The sequence below is a fragment of the Mustela putorius genome, unplaced genomic scaffold, assembly GCF_011764305.1.
Source record: "Mustela putorius furo isolate JIRA1106 unplaced genomic scaffold, ASM1176430v1.1 tig00000813_pilon_pilon_pilon, whole genome shotgun sequence".
Taxonomy (NCBI): Eukaryota; Metazoa; Chordata; class Mammalia; order Carnivora; family Mustelidae; genus Mustela; species Mustela putorius.
The window spans coordinates 1,338,662-1,358,299 of NW_025421485.1; the positions used below are offsets into that span (position 1 = coordinate 1,338,662).

General features: G+C 45.3%; 1 protein-coding gene across 5 annotated transcripts in view; it reads left to right on the plus strand.

The window, feature by feature from the left end:
- NBAS (NBAS subunit of NRZ tethering complex) overlaps positions 1–19,638 on the plus strand; it is a 316,898-nt gene that overhangs the window by 207,553 nt on the left and 89,707 nt on the right. For all 5 annotated transcript variants that reach the window (XR_006608058.1, XR_006608057.1, XM_004745820.3 and 2 more), the window contains 2 exons: positions 10,501–10,730; positions 14,286–14,396. Coding sequence is in view for 3 of the 5 variants with exons in the window: in XM_004745820.3 (XP_004745877.1) it covers positions 10,501–10,730; positions 14,286–14,396 (341 nt within the window). In the remaining 2 variants the exon portion in view is untranslated. The remainder of the gene's footprint in view (positions 1–10,500; positions 10,731–14,285; positions 14,397–19,638) is intronic.

The window sequence follows — 19,638 nt, forward strand, 5'->3', positions numbered from 1 at the left end:
GGGTACCATGGCAATGGGAGCCCCCTCTTTGGTTCCCATGTACGTGGTCTGTGTTACGATCGCACTGTGTGCCCAGCGCTGTGCTCCACTTTCCGTGAGTACAGAGGGTCGAAAGGCCAGTCAGCTGGGTACCTCGTGTGTGCCCTGGGCTCTGAGCGTTAACATGAAAAGATGGTTGTGGGTTCCTAAGCCCAGCACTTACGGTAAATGCGTAGAAGACAGTTGCGTACATGGGGGTGGGAGGATCTCCCCGAAAGAGCACTGCAGACCCACACGGCCCGGACCACGCGTCCATCCTCGAAGGGCCAAAGGACTTGCTGCAGAGCCACTTTGTGGCCCCACTTCAGTTTCTTGACAACCTAATTAAGGTAGTCCTCTTGAAGGAAAATTCGAGTACAGCATGTATTTTTCCTGTTTTCCCCTATAGTAAATTATTTTGTACCAAAAGTTAAAAGTCCCAAATGATGTACTGTTTCTGAGAGAGGTCACTTAGGAGAAGACCATTAAATTCCACCCCAACTTTTATATCTGAAAATCCATTTCCTTCTTCAGATGCTGCAGTCACTCCATAAGGAACCCCATTGACAATGTCCACACCTGCAGCATAGGAAGAGACAAAGTAGAACATTGAAAGCGAAGGGCTAGAAGTAAAGGTGCTTTCATCTTGGTTTCTTCTGTGTTCCCAGCAGCTCTTTCACTTAGTAGAAGTGGGAGCATTTTATTTCCAGGTCTTGTATTTTATATATTGAGTGCCTCATGTGAAGGACCCAAAGCTTGGCATCGTGGTAAGAATAGTAAGACTTATTCTTGCCCCTTTTACCCTTAACTCCAATTTCTGTTTCTTCCTTCCAGCTTGTGTCACCCCGCTACTTCCCTTCAACTCTTGGCCTTGTTCCTGTCACCATTTTCCTATCAAACTATCTTTTCCTTGGAAGAGGTTCCTTGGAGCTCTCCTCTCTTGCCCCAGGCCTGCGCTTCTGATTCTTGGCTGTTAGACTGCTCATACCTCCCCTTCCCCCACCCCGGCCCATGGCATGGTTCCTAACATCTGCTCCCCTTCTCCTTTTGGGCTCAATAGCAGAAGGCACCTGCTGTTCGGGGTCATTGCTTCAGGAAGCAGCATTAGATCCTAGAACACAAGCCAGTGAAGTCCATGTGGCACAGCAGTGATGCCTCCCAACATGATTTCTAACTTCTCGGCTGCTCCAGACAGAAACAGGTGTGCCCTCCAGTAGGGGTTAAGGCAGCACCGGCTCAGGAACCAGCTCACTCTCCAGGGACTTCTTGGCAACTCTCTGGAAAGCATTGTGTTGGTTGGTAGTCTCAAAGGAGATCTGAAGAGTTAGAAAGTTTCCGTGATTTTTTTTTTTTAACATCAAGATACAAAGTCTTTCTGAAGTTCTTCCAGGTAGATGTGTTCATAGGGAGTTAATAGATGTGTGAACAACTCTCCAGTTGTTTTCGCCTCTCTTCCCCGTATTTTCAAGTTAATTCAGTCTCCATGTTTCCTTCACCCTAACCACTGTAACAGCCTGGTAAACCTCACCCTGTCTTCATTTTTGTTAGTTTGTATCTTTTCCCAAACATCTGTCAGAATGGCTTTTCTGAGGTGGAGACGTGGTCATCCTGTCTTCTGCCTCAAATCCCTCCGTGATTTCCGTTGTCCTGGCAAGATCTGCGCGTCCCCCCCACGGTCTGACCCCTCCTGTTTCTCCAACTTCATCTTCCTTTGTTCCTGCTACACCAGGACACTTGAATCTCTTAGGGGTCCTGTGTATTCTCTTTCCTTGTCTTCAAACTCATACTCTTTGCTTGTAATATTCACCTGCAACATTTCTTTGCTTAGCTCCTTGCTTTAGGTGCTACCTCACTGGGCAGGCTTCCCGCTGCCTGCCGCCATGCCGCCGTGCCCCCAGGCCTGTCTGGTGCTCTTCCGTGGGCATTGTCCTGCCCTATACTTACCTCAGTCATAGCTCTGAAGCACTCTCTTGTTTGGAATTTAAGTACTTCTCATCTCCCTGGATGATGAACTGTTTGAGGCCAGCGTCTGTGTTGTATTTGTTGGTTTTACCAATGCCTAGAGCAGGACCTGGATAATAAAAGGGAGTAAATAAGTGTTCACTGGGTAGATTATTGAGAACTAATGAGCAAATCTGTAGCACATGTGAAATGATTGAATTGTGTGTGTGTGTGTGTGTGTGTGTGTGTGTGTGTATTCAAGTATTTATCAAGTGATTGCTTTATGCCAGGCCATGTTCTAGATCCTGGGGAAACACGAGTGAACAAAGTACGTAAAAACCCTTGCCCTTCCTGGACTTATGTTCCATCGAGGAAAGGGCGTCATAAGCAAAATAAGGAAATAAATATACTCTGTTAGATGGTGATAAGAGCTATGAAAACAAAAAGCAAAGAAGAATGAGAAGTATGTGTGTGTAGAGTACAATTTAAACAGATTCGGGGAAGATCTCAAATCGAGACAGTGACTTTTGAGGAAAGACGAAGAGATGAGCTCAGCAGCAGGAGACAGGAGGCGAGCGCGCTCCACACAGAGAGAACAGCAGGACGACCGTGTCGAAGCGTCCCTGTGCCCTGTGTGTATGTGGGATTTTCTCACAATGTATTGGAGATGGTATTGAAATTTTAAATTTAAAAAATTGTGAAACTGAAAACGTTGAAGAGTTACTTAACCCCAGATGAAAAGGACAGAAATGCCATCTGTGAGCCAACTTCACTGTGACCAGTAAGGTTTCCTCTGTTTGGCTAAGAAGTGTGGAAAAGAGGGGAGGGGTCGGATAACAACAAGGGTGAACTTAGGGGCGTGCATGTGGGAATTGTCTGTGGGCAGGAGGAAGAGCAGACTAACCCCGAAAAGCCATCATTTCTCTTACAATGGCCCTTGCATTTGTTCTGCCCCTTGACCTTTTGAGCATCCCCATTTGGCGGAAGGTAAGACTCTGAGAAATCCAGTGGCTCGCCCCAGGTTGCTGTGGTAGGAAGGGAAGCTGTCACTTGGTGCTTCTGCTTCCCAGCTCCGCCTGCTTTGACTGGGACCCGAGCGTCTCTGGCTCGGAGGCCCCGAGAGTCCTGTCCAGCCGGACGTTCCACTGCGGCTGCCGGTAAAGTCGCTCTCCCTCGCGTGCTAGGGGAACCCCTCGGTGATCGGGCCGGCTCTTCCTCACCCCAGCAGCCATGAGCCCGACACCAGCTCTTTCGAAGTTTGTGTTTTAGCTCCTCAGAATTTCTCTCTGGAGTTCACATCCCTTCTCTCACCGCTGCGCCTGTGCAGATGTGATTTCCCCACTTAAGTGCCTCCGTCTTCTTCCCACTCTCAGCATCTAAGTCTGAGCTCCAGAGAGCCTCCTGTGTGGAACCTTCTCCGCTCCTGAGCAGACCTGGGCTGCTCTTGTGCGGACGCCCTGTGAGCGGTTCTTTGTGGTGTGGTCAGCGATGCACGGCTGTCCCCTCTCCATGTGGCGATCTTATTTGGGTTTAGGGACCCATCTCTCTCTCTCTCTGAATCCCCAGGACCTCACCCGCTGTGGTTCCTCAGTGGCTGCTGACTGGCATGTGCGTAGCTTCAGGAACCATTAGCTGCCACGGGTCGGGGCAGCCTTCAGACCTGGGTTTTGGGAGCTCCGGCTTGCATAGGTTGGCAGGACTCAGACAGGCCACCAGAACCGGATGTCGGAAGTACCGGAGCTGTCCACGGACCACCTAACGGCTCACGATTCCAGTCCTGTTAGCATCTTCCTTTGCATAAAACAGCACTGCTGAGTTTGGAATTAAATATAACAAACTCACGATGAATCACTGTAGAAATTGAAATAAAAGCGGTTTCCATTTGTTGCCTACGCATAATAGCACTCAGCAGAGCGAGCTTTCACTCAGTTGTCACTTCACCTTGTTTCTGTTTTCAGCCCTCCCATTCTCTCCTTCCACCCCCTGTGGTTCTGAGCTGCGGGAGGATAACTTAGGTAGATTTCTAGGTTTGAATGAAAGTACTGATAGAATCTGTGGGGTTATTTCTGACAAAGGACCTGTACATCCTGATGGGAAGCCCTGCCTGGAGCCAGCCGGCCAGCCGGCCAGCCAGCACAGGGCCTGGAGCTTCCCTAGCTTATCTGTGGAGGAGGCCATCTTGCCTCTACTTTTTTTAGTGACAGAGGACAATGATTGACGACGGTCAGCTGTAAAGAGTCTTCTCTCCTCATATTTATCCTGATTGACTGTGATTGACTGTGTGTTTTTATATTTAAGAAATAATACACACATGGCCATAAAACCCAAATGATGAGAATGGTAGACAGCAAAAAGTCAGTGTTTCCCTTTTGGTTCCTTCCAGAAATAGTTTATGAATATGCATATGTATGTCACAGTTTTATACGCAAATGTGAATAGGCACATTCTTACCCTGATTTTGTTTTCAATTATACCTTACCTTTATAATTATTGTAAATGCATCTCGAAGTGTGATCTTTTCTAGCATTCTTTTTAAAAAGTTTCAGAAGATAAAATCGGTTAAAAATGGAAACATGTCCTTTAGTTTTATATGCTAGAGAAGTAAACCCAGCAGGGGATGGAATTCAAAACTTTATGGTAGACTATTTCTAAAATGTGGTTTTTTTAAGCCACTAATTGAAAATACTAAGTAGAAAATTATCTCAAGCAAATAACAGCCCTAGAGGGGAAACACACCACCTGTTTAAAACTTCCCAACCAATATTACCAAGAAATGGAGACTATTAAACCCGAATGGATTTATTACCTCTACTAGTAAGCAGTAGATTAAGTCATGGGGCATTCTGTAGTCATGAATATTTAGGCATAATTTTTTTTTTTTACAGGGACTTGACCATATACTTTGAAGAAATTATATTTTATTCACCCCATGAAGAACTGCATTGCCAAATTTTGGGGGGAAAATTAGAATAATTTAATTCTCCACACTTTCTGTGCAAGTTTTTGATGCCTTTTTATGTTGTTAGTTTTTGCAGCCTGTGATGTTTTGCAATATTACTTTGAATACTGAATAAGGCAGATTTTGAAGCTACCTATAAAGTCCTTCAAAAGCTTCCTAGAAGCCAAAAGCTTTCATACCCTTGGATCATGGCATTGAGCTTCGTTGGGAAAAGAGACAGAGCTTTGACTATCCCCTACACACACAAAAGCAGGGATTTCAGGTGTCAGTTTGGATGGAGAACACTGATGGAGACCCGTTGGGAGCGTGGGGGAAAAGGGCCTGTTGTTGTAGACAGGGCAGTAGGTGAGAGGCAAGAGGATTGCCTCGGTTCTTCGCTAGCGGACCATAGCTGAGACTGTGTGGAGGGCAGATTGGGGTCTCTGAATCGGGAACCATAGTCTCGAATGCACATCACTGGGTTGTACGAGGGTCAAATGACATTCACGTCAAAGTGCTTAGACACTTGAATGCCATACACTTGGGGCCTGAGTGAATGAATGAAATGAAGCTTTGGGATGAGTAGGGGTAGGGGGTTGCTTTGGAGTATGTTGAGAGAAAGTGTAAGCTCAGGGGAAGAACTGTTATTAAAACTTAAATATCGGAAGTAATCACAACCAGTAAAGTTCCTTGAGGAAGAGCTGGAAGTAGTGATGATAATGGTAAGAGGATAATTTGCATAGAGGGCTACAACTTACAGAGTGCTAATCCACCTAGCCTCACTTCATCTCTATGACGATTCTATAAAGAAAAAATGGCTTCAATTTTAGTAATGGAAAACCCTGAGCTCAGGGAGAAGAGCCAGTAATCAGGGTATCTGATGCCCGTTCCTGTGGTTTTTACCCATAACTGATTTTCCTTTTTCTTAGAAGCCCTTGCGAGTTGTCCTTTCTCATTAGTATTGTGTTTTACACAATAAATTGAAGGTTTGAAAACCTTTCTGTACATTTAACAAGTATTCGATGATCCATAAATTTGAAGACCCTTAGGAACCTGTCATCAAAGAATTAATTACCTGCTCCTAGTCACCACCATTATTAGGACAGAATTTTAAAAGCAGGCATGTTTATGTCAAGGGGTTGAACAGAAAAGGGTATTCTAAACTCTCTTTGTTGTCATTAGAGAAGAAAAAAATGAAAGACTTGCAGATACAGCTTGAATCAAATATTTAGTTGGGCACCTACTATTGTGTGTCCTCTAGGGTTGCTTGTATTTACACTTGCATATATGTGTATAAAAGGGATGAGAGGGAGAATGCACATGTGTGTTAAAAAAAAAAAAAGCCAATCTAGATGTAAGTAATGTACAATGACAACATTAAATCCATCAGTGAAAGCTGATCATTTGTAAAAGGACTCTCATACCAAAACTTAATTACATTTGGTGGGAGCTCTGCATATACTGGGCTTGCCAAGATCCTTGTAATTTCAGGGGGCGCCTGGGTGGCTCAGTTGCTAAAGTGTCTGCCTTTGGCTCAGGTCATGATCTCAGGGTCCTGGGATCAAGACTTACATGGGCTCCTGAGTCGGCGGGGAGTCTGCTTCTCCCTCTTCATCTGTCTCTTCCTCTGCTTGTGCTCTCTCTTTCTCTCTCACACACACTTTCTTTCTCAAATAAAAGAAAAAAAATTTTAAAGGATATTTATAATCTCAAGAGCTATGCCTTCCTTGTTGACCAAGTAGAAAATGGTGGTTTTGGGGGGAGGCATTGTGCTTGGGAGTCACAGGCCACCCTGCTACTTAACCCAGTGGCCTCAGTCAAGTGTCTCCTTTTGCGTCTCTAAAACGTATGATACTAGTAGAATCTGGTCCCACAGAACTGTTAGTATTAGATGAGATTCACTACATGTATGTTTGGTACTACGCCTGTCTCCACACTGAAGACTCAAGTATTAGGTATTTATTCTTAAATAGTTCTTAGTATAGTGAATGTGTTTGATGTATAAAGAATCTGAAATAAAAAGTGCAGAGGGGCTGCGTAATTTCAACTTAGTTAAGGAAAAGACATTGAAGTTGTTTAAGCTGTGTCGGAATATATTTGTTTTAATCATTAGTCTGTGGTTGTACTTGGAGTGAAGATCTGTTCTGAAGATTTAGTGGTGGGATACATGAGAAAAATTCCACACCTGGAGGAATTTCCAAGGATTTATTTTATTTTCATGATTGAATTCCTATACATTTATAGCATTTTAGCCTTAAAAGGGGGATCATCTGGTGATGTTCCTTTGTTTTACATCCAAAGAAACTGAGCCCCTGGAGAGCCATGAGACAGGATCCCTCCCTTGGCTCCCTCTGTGGAGTTCCCATCACTCTGGGTCTGAGACCCTGTAATGGTGCTTCTAATCAGAAGCCTTCTGTGGGTTCTGTGTATGTGTTTGTCTGTCTCTGCTTTTTAATTCCTTGAGTGTAAGCTCTAGGTCCAATTTGCTTTCTTAGAATGAGGGAGACAAGAGTACTTTAAAATACTTTGTTTTACTTGTGCCCCATAACAAAGCATGAGGAGGCTGTGCTTATGGACTCCTATGGGTGAGGAAACAGGTAGGAAATAATGGCCCCAGACTGCATCCCTACTGAGTGAGGGACCTGGAGCGTGCAGTACCACTGACCTGAAAGCCACTACTGCTGTCCCCACGATCCCCTCTTACCTCATACTTGATTTGTGCGAGAGAATCTACTGCGCTCTGGAAAGGACAAGCTCAGGAAGTATACATGGTCTTTGCCATAATTCAATAAGCTGGAATTTAATATTTCTGAGAAAAAGCAATGTAAAACAAATTGTGTAGTGGAGGTACAATTAAAGTGAGCGGGTTTGAGTAAATCCCACAGTCCCATTCATTTTCAGAATACCTGCTTCATGCCAGGCCTGGGTTTGTGTGTTTTATATATATTGTCTCTTGGGTTTCACACAACCGTGCAGGCTGTGTTTTACTGCCATTTTGTAGATGACACAACTGAGTATGTAGTTGTTAAGACAGCACGAGATCATCTAGCTAGGGCCTTCTGTGGGTCCATGCTGATTTCACTAGGCCGTGTCATTTTCTTCATTGGCAAAGACATGAAGACGAAGGTTGTATATGGAGACTGGAAACTTTCTGTGGGATAAAGAAAAGCCCACACAAATGTTAGTGATTATGCTCAGTGTTGGTTTGTGCTACCATTTTGGAGCTCTGCCCTCTACCAGGTCTTGGGATTTTTCCATAAATTGTATCAGAATACAAAGAGAATAGAAGTGAGAAGGCGTTACACAATTGAGGTCAAGTGAAGAGTGTGTAGGTCGCTCTCCTCAAACAGGTACCAAATCCCTAAGATGCCAGAAAACAAAAGGTAAAACCTGAATATCAAGGAAACCTGTGGGAAAGCCTTGAGACATGGAGGCGGTGAGCTTCATGAACGGGAGTGGAAAGCAACAGCCTGGCAGAGAGGGGCTCGGAGTCCCTCCCAGAGATAGGCTGCCTGGGTCTGGCCTCTCCTTCCCAGTGCTTGAGGCAACTGCAGACTGAGGGCTTCGGTCTGAAAGCACAGGGTCGGAGTGACTATGGGAGAAAGCTGTCCTTCTTGTGGTGAATGCGGGTTAGCAGCTGGAGTGCAGAACCGGGCCGCAGGGTGCTCTGTGAAAGCACGGCTGTAGAAGAGCTCTCCTGCCAGCCTGAAGCCCTGCTCATTGCATTTGTGCTCTCGCTCTCTCTACCTCTAGGCAGACCCGTGCTAACCAGATGAGGTGTGAGCAAACAGGCAACAGTGGTACCCACCTGGGGGGCAGAGCAGGTGTAGACCGGCTGACCGGCCCTGGAGCGGTGGCCCTATACCACATCACTTCTGGTCTGGCTGAGCCCTTGGTGTGTGACTTCGGTGCTGTCCAAGGGTTCAGTCAGTAAGCAGAAAGGCGGTGGGGGTGAATGTCAGCTGTAGAGATGGCCCTGGATGCTGAGGCCTGAAGCTGTGGTGAGAAGTACCATCTGTATGCGGCGGATTTCCACATCTCTTCTAATGGCGGGTAGATTTGCTTCTTTCATGCCTTCTTTCTTTCAGGTCTTAGCTATGTAGGCCTTAGCACCTGTTGTACCCTTTCCTGGAATTGGTCTCATTGGTTTTTGCTGGCGTTTTTAACTGCTGATACCTGAGTAGTTAATCTGGGCATTAACTCTTCCAAGAAGGTGCCCCAGAGACCCACACCCAGCTTGCCAAAACCAGCTTGTCTGTATTCCCATGGCATCCCGTGCTCATTTGTGTCACACCATTTTACAACTGCTTGATTGTGTCTCCTGGTAGACTGCATTCCTGGAGGAAAGAGTCACATCTTCTTAATGCATCACTTGGCACAAAATAGGTGCACAAGAAATATTGGAACAAATGAAGGATGGTCTCGTACCTTACTTTGGAGAGGTGGTTTTCAATCCCAAGTCTTTTGACTTGAGATATCCTTAGCCTGTGGTTTTTGCAATAGAACTGAGTGTATGCATTGCAATAGGGAAAAAACATGGACTTTTTCCTCAATTCCACCTCCTGGAACCCAAGAAGATTTCTTTAATTGGTTTTTATCGGCTCTCCCAGACTGTTCCCTAATAGGATCAAGAGAGAAATGTCAGGCTGGGTTTGGTAATATAGACTCGACATTGACAAATCTCCTTGTATAGCTCAGAATAATGGCTCACACATTAGAAATGCTGACAGCTTACTATAATTAGATGTGTTTCTGAGAACCAAAGGTAGATCCTGGAGTTTTTTCCTTATTCGCTTATATTAAAATATAAACCATGTCTTCCCAGGAGTTGGGAGTGATGGAGATACTGTTGTTCAAGTATCAGGCTCCCTGTTAAATATCCCCAAATTTTTCATGGTTGAGCTGCTGTTCCTTCATTGATGCCCAGACCAACTTTAATGTAAATAAATGTGGCCAATTGATCACTTATTTTTCTTTCCTGTCAACTGTTAGATTCTGGATTTTGTTCTATTTGAATAATTTTATTGTTGTTAGAGAAGCTATTAAGAATTATAGAACAGTATCCCAGTGAGCCCCAAACTGAGCTGAGTAAAAATTGGTTGGGTGCTCCCTTATATAACTAGAAGATTTTATGATTTTAGGAGTAGGGGTGGGTTTTTTCCTTACTTACCCCTGCAGAAAACACTCTTCTACTTAGTTCTCTAGGCATTTATAGTGGTGGTATTGGAACTGTTATTTTGTTATCGAGAATACTTAGATGGTCCAAAGAAACTCTATCCAGGGGCATGATGACAAAAATTACTTCCAGGGTGAATTATAAATGATCAGTCTAATGTAGGATGATGGTAGTTGAAAAAAGCAAGTGAACATTATTTTTTAACTAGTTGGAGATTTTTAAGGAACACTAGAGCAAGAGCCCAGAAACCTCCTTCCAGACTCAATTCTGTGTCTTGACTTCGTGGTCTGAAAGTGTACCACATCTGCCACTGATTGCTCAGGGTGGTTGTGAGCCTTGATGAAACAACAGGGGACGAGCTGAATACAGCCCAGTAGACATGGTCTCTTACTTTGCTCTGTTTTTGTTGTCACTCTTTTTGTTACAGGCTGATCCCAAAGAGCTAATCAAGATGGTCACCAGGCATGTGACCCAATATGGACATGAAGCCTGGCCGGAGGACCTGGTGTCGCTGACCAAGCAGTTGCACTACTACAACGAACGTCTCCTGGATTTCACTCAGGCTCAGGTCCTTCAGGGCCTTCGGAAGGGGGTGGATGTGCAGCGGTTTACTGCAGACGACCAGTACAAAAGGGAAACTATCCTTGGTTTAGCAGAGTAAGCAACACCTTTGTCTCATGAAGGGATGGATTTAAAATGTGAAAGGGGCGCCTGGGTGGCTTAGTCGGTTAAGCATCTGACTCGATTTCGGCTCAGGTCATGATCTCAGGGTCACAAGAACGAGCCCCGCTTTAGGCTCCACACTCAGCAGGGAGTCCGCTTGAGATTCTCTCCCCCTCCCTTTCCCCTTTCCCGACCTCCCTCTCTGTCTCTCATTTTTCTTTGTGGGTATGGAATGCCCCTTGGTTTTAATACTGGTCTCCATTTTTTAGTTTAGATCAAATGAGAATTACTTACCTGTCAGAAGGTAGAGAAAGCGGGTGGTGGCGGTGGTGGGGGGGGGGGGAGAAAACACAAATAAAAAAAGAAAAAAGTGGGAAAATGTGTTCACCCACAATGGTTGTTACTAAGTAGAGTTGTTTGGTCTTTAATACCACAGTTTGTGGAGTGCTTGCCATGTGCAAGGAGTTGTGTTAGGTGCTCTGTAAACTATATCGTAAATGTTATTCAATCCCCAAGGTAACCCTATGACATAAAATGTCGTCCCCATTTTATAGCTGAAGAACGTGAGGCTTCAGAGTGTTGAGTACTTGGCCCAAGTTTACATGGGTGGTAGGATCTTCACTGGGACGTTGACCTTGGCTTCTCACGTAACAAAGCCATCCCCATCTTCGTGGTGCCTCCTGGCCTCCCCATACTGCCCGATTGTGTTCCCAGGAAGACACCTGCATGCGGTTCAGTCGAGCCTTCCAGCCTTTGAAACTAAGGTTAAATTGTGCCTATATTTAATGGTTTTTCTTCCCTCTTGGTACAGTACTTTAAAATAACAAAGATGGCCCTGCTTATGGAAGTGAAACTTGCTGTTTTTCATTATTATCATTTAAATCTTTAAGAAAGTGGCAAAGTAGACTTGGCACTCTGTAATGAGTTTGTATTAGCCCGAGCTTCTTTCCTACCAGAAGATACCCCAAATTCTCTTTAGAGTAGGCAGGGACTAGAGCGATCAAAGAAAAGATAGAACAATCTGTCCCAGGATTTAGTTAATTAAGAGAAGTACAGAATCACTTTTTTTTTGCCCCTCTGTTCTCCTGGAGATTAATATTTCATTAGAGTCATTTAATATCTACTTGGAAAGTGACCAAGGAGGTCATTTAATCCAACCTCCTCACTTTTGGAAGAGGAATCTGAGAATCAACTTTACAGAGTTTTTCAGGGTTACACGGCCAGAGTGGTGAGCCTCAGCTTCCCATTGCCAAGTCCAGTGGGCTTTTCCTTCAGGCATTTGGGAGTCCTTGGTGCCATACTCTTGGTTTCTTAGAAGAGGATTATTATGTAGAATAAATATTACAAGGTAAGACACGTCTTAGCATCGTCTATTACATTTTGCTAGGGTTATTGTTCTTGATTTTCTTTTTTAAATATCCGGCTAGTGTATGCTATGAAGTATGTCCTAAAGGACAAAGACCTGCTTTTGACAAACATGTAATAGAATCTTCTACAGAGTTTGTTCCTTAGAAAAATACACAACAGCATTTGAATGGCTTGTTTAAAATGTCTGAGCATCCCTGGCATTTCCGAGCTAGCAATTTTGATTCAGAGATGGGAGTTTGGCTTCTCACATACAAGAACCTGTGAAGCACCTGCTTCCTCGTGTTCCGCAGTTCTACCTTCTCTATCTTTAGTTGTATGCAAGGCGACCATTCTTCATTTTCTTACTAACTGTGATCCATTTCCATGGCATCGGTATTCTGGAGGTGCGGTGTATATGTCCTTCATTGCTTGTGTCTCTTACATGATCGCTTGGCAGTGTTTAGTCAGGGTAATCTTGAAGAGGGCACAACATAGCTTGGTTGCTTTCCCCCTTATCAGGTGGTAACACTGTGTGTACCTGATGAACACGTTCATGTCATCAGGCAATGACTCGGACTCCCCTAACAGAAAGGATGAATGGCTAATGGTTGCTATCCTCAAGGATTTCTCATTCTATCGTGGGGAGAGGTGTACTCAATAAATACTTTTAAGAAATTTTTAAATTGACAATGTTCTGGTAATTCTTGCCATGACGGACTTATTCCATCCCTGGGCCTCCTTTTTGTAGTCCATGAGCAAAGAATGGCTTTTACATGTTTAAAGGTTGTGGGAAAACAAGAATAAAAAAATAATAAGAATTTGCTACAGAGACCGTATGTATGGCAGAAAGCCTGAAAGATTTATTAACTTGCTGCTTACAGAAAATGTTTCCCGACTCCTGGCTAATCAAACATATAAGTAAATGTCCTGGTTTTCTTTGCTAGGGTATATGCAATCTTAGCAGTATCATTTAAAAAGAACAGAGATTTCATTTCTCTGCCTGTGGTTTTGTCCACCAATCCTCCAACTAATAATTTGTCTGCTTGGGGGTAGAGGGGCCCCATAATAGTCTTTCCAGAATGGCTTTAATGTGGGCACCCTGGCCCAGAATTATTATTCTTTTTTTTTTTTTTTAAAGATTTTATTTATTTATATGTGTTCGAGAGAGAGAGAGAGTAAGAGGGGAGAAGTCAGAGGGAGAAGCAGACTCCCTGCCGAGCAGGGAGCCTGATGTGGGATTCGATCCTGGGGCTCCAGGATCATGACCCGAGCCGACGGCATTCGCTTAACGAACCAAGCCACCCAGGCGCCCCCAGAATTCCTGATACACCTGGAGGTGTATCACATCCTCTGGTTTAAACCTTCCATGGGCTCCCCACTGCTAGAGGATAAGGCGCAGTCCCCTTGGCCGACCTCCCCTCCGCCTCCTCTCTGGGAACTGCCTCGCTGCTGGTCCGCTTGCGTGTCCTCCAGACTTGAGCGCGGGTTGGCAGTCACTGGCTCATCGCTGCTGTCCGGATTCGAAGTCCTCGCTGGTGGCATCCCCTCTGTTTTATTTAATTGTTGGTTCACCTCTCACATCGTCCGCTAGGGCTACGCTGTGAGTTCCTCAAGAAACACGTGTTTCGACTTTCTGTCCTAAGTGGCTAGCACAGTGCCCGGCACTGGGAAATGTAAATGTTTGTGGAGTGCCCACCTCTGCTTTCTCAGAATGTAGCTGCTGCTGGTGTTTCCTTTGCACTGTTTTTTGACTACAGGCCCTGGTGTCTAGACCAGAAAATTTTCGCGCTTGGTACACTTTGGACTGGATAACGGCTTTGGGGGAGCCGTTCTGGGCACTGCAGGAGGCTTGGCCATCGGCCGCGCTCCTGTCCCCCACCCACTAGAAGCTGGTAGCCCTCACCACCTCCGCTCCTGCTGTGATAATCAGACACTGTCAGATGTCCCCAGGGGCGCAGAATCCTCGGCTGAGAACCACTGGTCTAGACCGTTCCTTCGTCAATGGCAGTGTACCACGGTGAAAACGGAGCATTAGAATTCCTTGGAAGTACTTTTCCTGAATTACTGTGAAACGTCTTATTAAGGACTGTGCCGACTGTACCCCTCGCAGCCGGAGAGAGTCCTAATGAACGTTTTCTTGGCTGATTAAGGTAATATGTTTCTCTTCTCTCCCTTCCCCGTGGCTGATGGACATTCTTGAAGAACACTTGAGGAAAACGTCTACAGCATCGCTCTTTCTCTGGCGCAGCGTTACAGTGTCTCCCGTTGGGAAGTTCTTATGACCCATTTGGAGTTCCTGTTCACTGACAGTGGGTAAGCACATGATTCCTATGGGTGTTTAATTCCCGTTTTCTCAGATTCCATTTTAGAAGGATCTTGAAGTCGTAAAGTACAATGTCATGTTTCCTTTTGAGCTATAGTAGCCCAATATCTGGACATTCTGTCTTTATACATTTCCTATGCACATTTCGGTATTCCAACAATAGTCTATCACTTTTTGTCTTTCAGTAATATAGTCCTGAGTTACATTAATATTCATGCATTTATGCAGAGGTAGGTTTTCTATTTTGTTTTGTTTTGTTTTTTCTTTTTTTTTAACTGAGAATCTGCTGCCTATGAGGAACAGTATTAGACACTTGGGTTTTAAGAGTGAGCAAAACAGGCATCCCAGCTGTCTTGGAAGCTGTAGTTTAGTGCAGGAGACAGACTGTCATTGAATAATGATAGACAAACGTGAAATTACAACTGTGACAAGTACTACAGAAGAGAACCCAAACAGGGGATTTGGTGAAGTTAGGGAAGACTTTCCTGAAGAAATAATGCTGGAGCTGAGATCTAAATATTGCATCACAATTGTGTACTCTACAATGAGAAGGAAACCATTTTTTTTTTTTTTTTTAAGATTTCATTTATTTATTTGAGAGAGAATGAGTGAGAGAGAGCATGAGCGAGGAGAAGGTCAGAGGGAGAAGCAGACTCCCCAAGGAGCTGGGAGCCCGATGCGGGACTCGATCCTAGAAGTCCGGGATCATGACCCGAGCCGACGGCAGTCATTCAACCAAATGAGCCAGCCAGGCGCCTAGGAAACCATTTTCTAGGGAGATAAAACAGTTACGTGCTAAGGCCTTTTGACGGGAAGTAGCATGATGCATGTGAGGGCCTGACAGGTGGACAGCGTGGCTGAGGTCCAGAGAGTCGGGAGCACAGTGTAAGAGGGCCCTGTGGAGAAGCCCGGAAGCCAGGCCATGGGCAAGATGGCAGGCCTATCACTTGAGTCATAGGAAACTATTGAAGGATTTTGTAAAAGAGAGAGAGGTATTAGGATCAGGTCTACATTTTGATAAGATCACTTGGGCTCCCATGTTGAGAAAAATTTTTAGGAAGACCAGTACAGGCATATAAAAACCAGTTAGGGAGCCATTGGAGTAATAGACTGTGACATAACTCAGAGTAGGGTTTGAAAGTCTAGAAGGAGAGAGGAGAATAGCTTTCAGAGATATCTAGAAGGTGAAATGGTTAGTACTAAATGCATTGATTGATGAGGACCAAGGAGGTATGAATTCACTGAGAGGGGAAGGGTCAAGATCTGCTCTAGGATCTTACTGGGTCTGCCTGTTGGGTGGTGACATCCTTTGGTGAGCTAGGTAGCCATAGTTACCAACAAGACATTTTGAGGGGAGTGTAAAGAAAAGATAAGGAATTGGGGAAAGTTACACACCTTGAAATGCATAAGAGGAAAGATCCTGCAGATAGTGGATCTTACTGCTCTGGAATTCAAAAGAGAAGGAGGAGCTGGAAATACTAATTTGGGAGTTACATGCACGTAGATGATAAATGGGCTCTGTTGTGGGTGCGCTTTGGGAAAGAATATGGAATGAGAAAGGAGAGAGACGTGAGACACACCTTGAGGACCTTCCCCAATTAATGGAGCATGAAGGGCTCCCAACAAAAGGGACAGGAGAGCGCAGGCGAGAGAGAGGATGAAAGATGGGGCTCTTTGTGCTAGGGAAGCTGTGGGAGGGGAGAATTTAAGGAGAGGGAGGGAGTACTGAGTGCGGCCAAATCCCGCTGAACAGCCAAGAATTGCTTATAATTCAGCATTTTTAATTTTTATTAAATCTTTAAAATGTTAGCATCTACGCTCTAAGTATTTATGAAATTGCTACACGGGTGATAGTGTTACCTATGAGAAATAGTGCATGACTTCACCATTTTTGAACCGCAATAATATGGTCAAATAAATGTTTCTTTGGCATACTGGTATTTAAAAAATACCTTGACATTTTATTAAATATTTTTTCCTTTCATTGAATGTTACATAAAAGACTGTCGTATCTGTACAAGCAGGATGCTCCGTTGGTCTCTGAATATATTATGAATTATCAGGCAATCTGGGAATGTGCAAGACTGTTCACAGCACATCATTACACCGGATCGCAGTGTGATTATGCTGGCACCGCGATCACAAAAGCAGGAAATCATTACCTCCTGGCGTCACTACTTGTGAGTGACAAAACACCTAATATTGATTCAGAAGTGGTGTTTAGTGCTCACGTTATTCACTTAAAAGATGTGGTTTGCCTGACCATTTAATCAGACTCGGTAACATGGGGGTTTGGAACGAGACTGGTTAATACAGGAGGAATGGCCCGCCGTTCGCTCATTGAGTCAGTGCCTGTGGGAAGGTAATGGATCAGAGTCAGAAGAAAGATAGCGGTCTTTTCCTTAAGATTCTGTGTTCTGTCCCTTCTGTTGTCCTATCCCTTTAAAAAGCTGTTCTCCCTGCCAAGTGGATTTCCCTGTGTTTTCCGTGCTCTTTCCTGCTGCTTGAACTTGGGGGTGTTCCCGGCTCAGCTCGCGTCCGGGAAGGCGCCCCGATGGGGCTGAGTGAGGCCCCCGATGCGACAGAGGGTGACCCTCCGAATCAGGGCAGCTAGCTCAGAGACCACCCTCTCACTCTAGCTGCATGTCCCTGCACGAGATCATTCGATTCTCCAAAACTCATTTTCCTGAACTCTAAGGTGTCATAAACATTAAACGACTTCACGGTAAAGTAGCAAACCTGCGTTCCTTTCACAGTCGGTGCTTCACGAGTGGCGGTTATTGCTGCGATTTCACTCCCCGATGAAGGAGATAATGGTTGTGAACACCCACACTTGAAGTCTGGTCTCCCTGCCCTCTTATTATTCCTCTGGTGTTTTCCTTCTCAGGGGTGCTGACCGCCCGTGATGGCTTCGAGTGGACCCATGTGCCTGGCGTCCGCTCCGGCCGGCCCCGCAGGCCCGCCCAGCCTCCTCTTCTCCAGGCCTCGTTCAGGGCTGCTGCGCCCCTCACCGCAGCCGGAGCCACCAGCCTCCCTTCTGGGCTGTTCGGCACCTGCCGGTGGGTGTGACATTGCTAACGTCCAGTGTGTGGTGGCTTCTGGGGCCAGGCCACACTTTGGGGTCCAGGTCTGCTGCCCGTGGTCACAGCTGTGCAGCCATGAGCAAGTCTCCTCGTCCTTTTGAGTCATTGTTTTCTCAGTTGTCTGACCCTCGTGCTTACCTTATAAGGGTACAGAGGTGAGAGACAGTCTGTGGCGGGTTTGCAGCTGGGCGGCTCCGTACTATTGTGGCATTACTCCGGTACTGTTCTCGTCTGTGCTGCTGACTCCGTGAGTGTCTTTCAGTTTTGGACAAAAGATCATTTTTGGAATATGAGAGGCTGCTTCTGGGCGATCGAGTAGGACCACACTGGTTCATGCCTTAAATATTACTATGTTTATAGTGTCTTCCTAGTCTAAGTTTAGGTTTAAGTGCTGAGTAAGACACATCATTACCCTCCTAGAGCCTTTGTTCTAATAGGGGAGACTCCCCCAAACCCCATCCCCCACCACCCCAATACACACACACACACACACACACACACACACACACACTTAAAAATAGCCCAAACATAAATTGCTAATCATGGTAAGTACCAGAAAGGAAATGCACAAGGAGCAGATAGCAGTCTAGGCAGAGGGTTCTGGGGCCAGGAAGGTCTTGGTATTTTCAGTAGCTACAGAAGACCATTGAGGCTGGAGCATATGGTGCCTGTGAGCACAGGAGAAGTAGAGAGGGGCGAGAACGACCTCCTCGATCATCCTGGGTAACACCCTCCATCCCCCCCCTTCTCTCTCTCTCTCTCTCTCGTTCTCTCTCTCTTTTTAAATATTGTATTTATTTGAGAGAGAGAGGGAGCATGAGAAGGGGAAGGGTCAGAGGGAGAAGCAGATTCCCTGCTGAGCAAGGACTCGATCCTGGGATTCCGGGATCATGACCTGAGCCAAAGGCCGTCGCACAACCAACCGAGCCACCAAGGCACCCCCATTTCCCCTTGTTACTTAAACAACAGATCTGAAGGCCATGCACCCTACACGTTCAGTTCATTCTGCTAGCCAGCCACCTCCTGGTCACCCAGGTAATTACCCAAGGGATTTTGCTTGGGTGTTGGAGATCACGATACCATCTGCTCTGTCGGTTGGTTTAGTACTGTCTCCTTGAGGCCCGTGGCTGGGGCCCCTGGTCACAGGGAATCTGTGCACAGCTGTTTTTCACAGTACCTTTTGGTCTCAGGTACAAGGATGATCAAGGGCAAGTTACAGCTGTGGGAAGATGAATGCATTGTAAGGTGTTTGCCTTTTTTATGAATTGAAACAGAAGATACGCAGGACCCGTGTCCCAGGGTTGCTCCTGCTGAGAGTGGGGATGTGTCCAGAGAGCCACAAGGTAAAGGATGCTGAATTCTGGCCTTCTCCTCCCGTAAGCCTGGAGTAGTGTGAGAATATTTAGTCTGGAATGGGGATTTAAGGCAGCTCAGCTTGTTAAAACTAGGTCATAATGTTGAAAATTAAGACACAATAAAAACTCAGGACCAGGAAAAATCCATATTAGAGGAGGAGGGTTGAATATAGATATTCAGATCCTGGGTTTTATTGGGTTTGTTCAAATTTGGTTTTGATCTCTCTTTTGGCCTAAGGTGGGGAAGAGATCATGACTAAGACTGCAGTTTGCCTTGTGAATAAGAAGAAACCTACCATTCCTCAAAGTGGAAGAACTAATTACCGCTATTACCAAATTGGAAGCGATGCCTTCCTGACATCTGTAACCCCCCTTCCAAGTTGTGATTGTTAAGGCCATTTCTCCCCCACAGAGTCAAAAGCTCCTGATGCTGGCATAAAACGTAAGCAGAAAATGCATTCTGGCTTGTTTCCATCTTGTGGAAAGTGCTCAGGTTTTGAATCCTGCATGTCTGTCTTCAAACACTGGCCTTTGAATTCCTGCTAACATGTCGTCGGTAGGCATCCCTGTATGCAGGCCTAGGTTTCCTCATCTTCAGAAGGGGTGTTCTCATTCCATTTGGCAAGATGGCTGTGGGATTTAAGAGATTTGTACAAAACACCTGGCATGTAGTAGATCCTCAAAAAAAAAAAAAAATTAGCTACTATTGTCACTTCTGGAAGCAGATCATATGTGCTGAACCTATCCTGTGACTACTGTTAGCCTAACTTTGCACATCTGATTCTTGAACAATT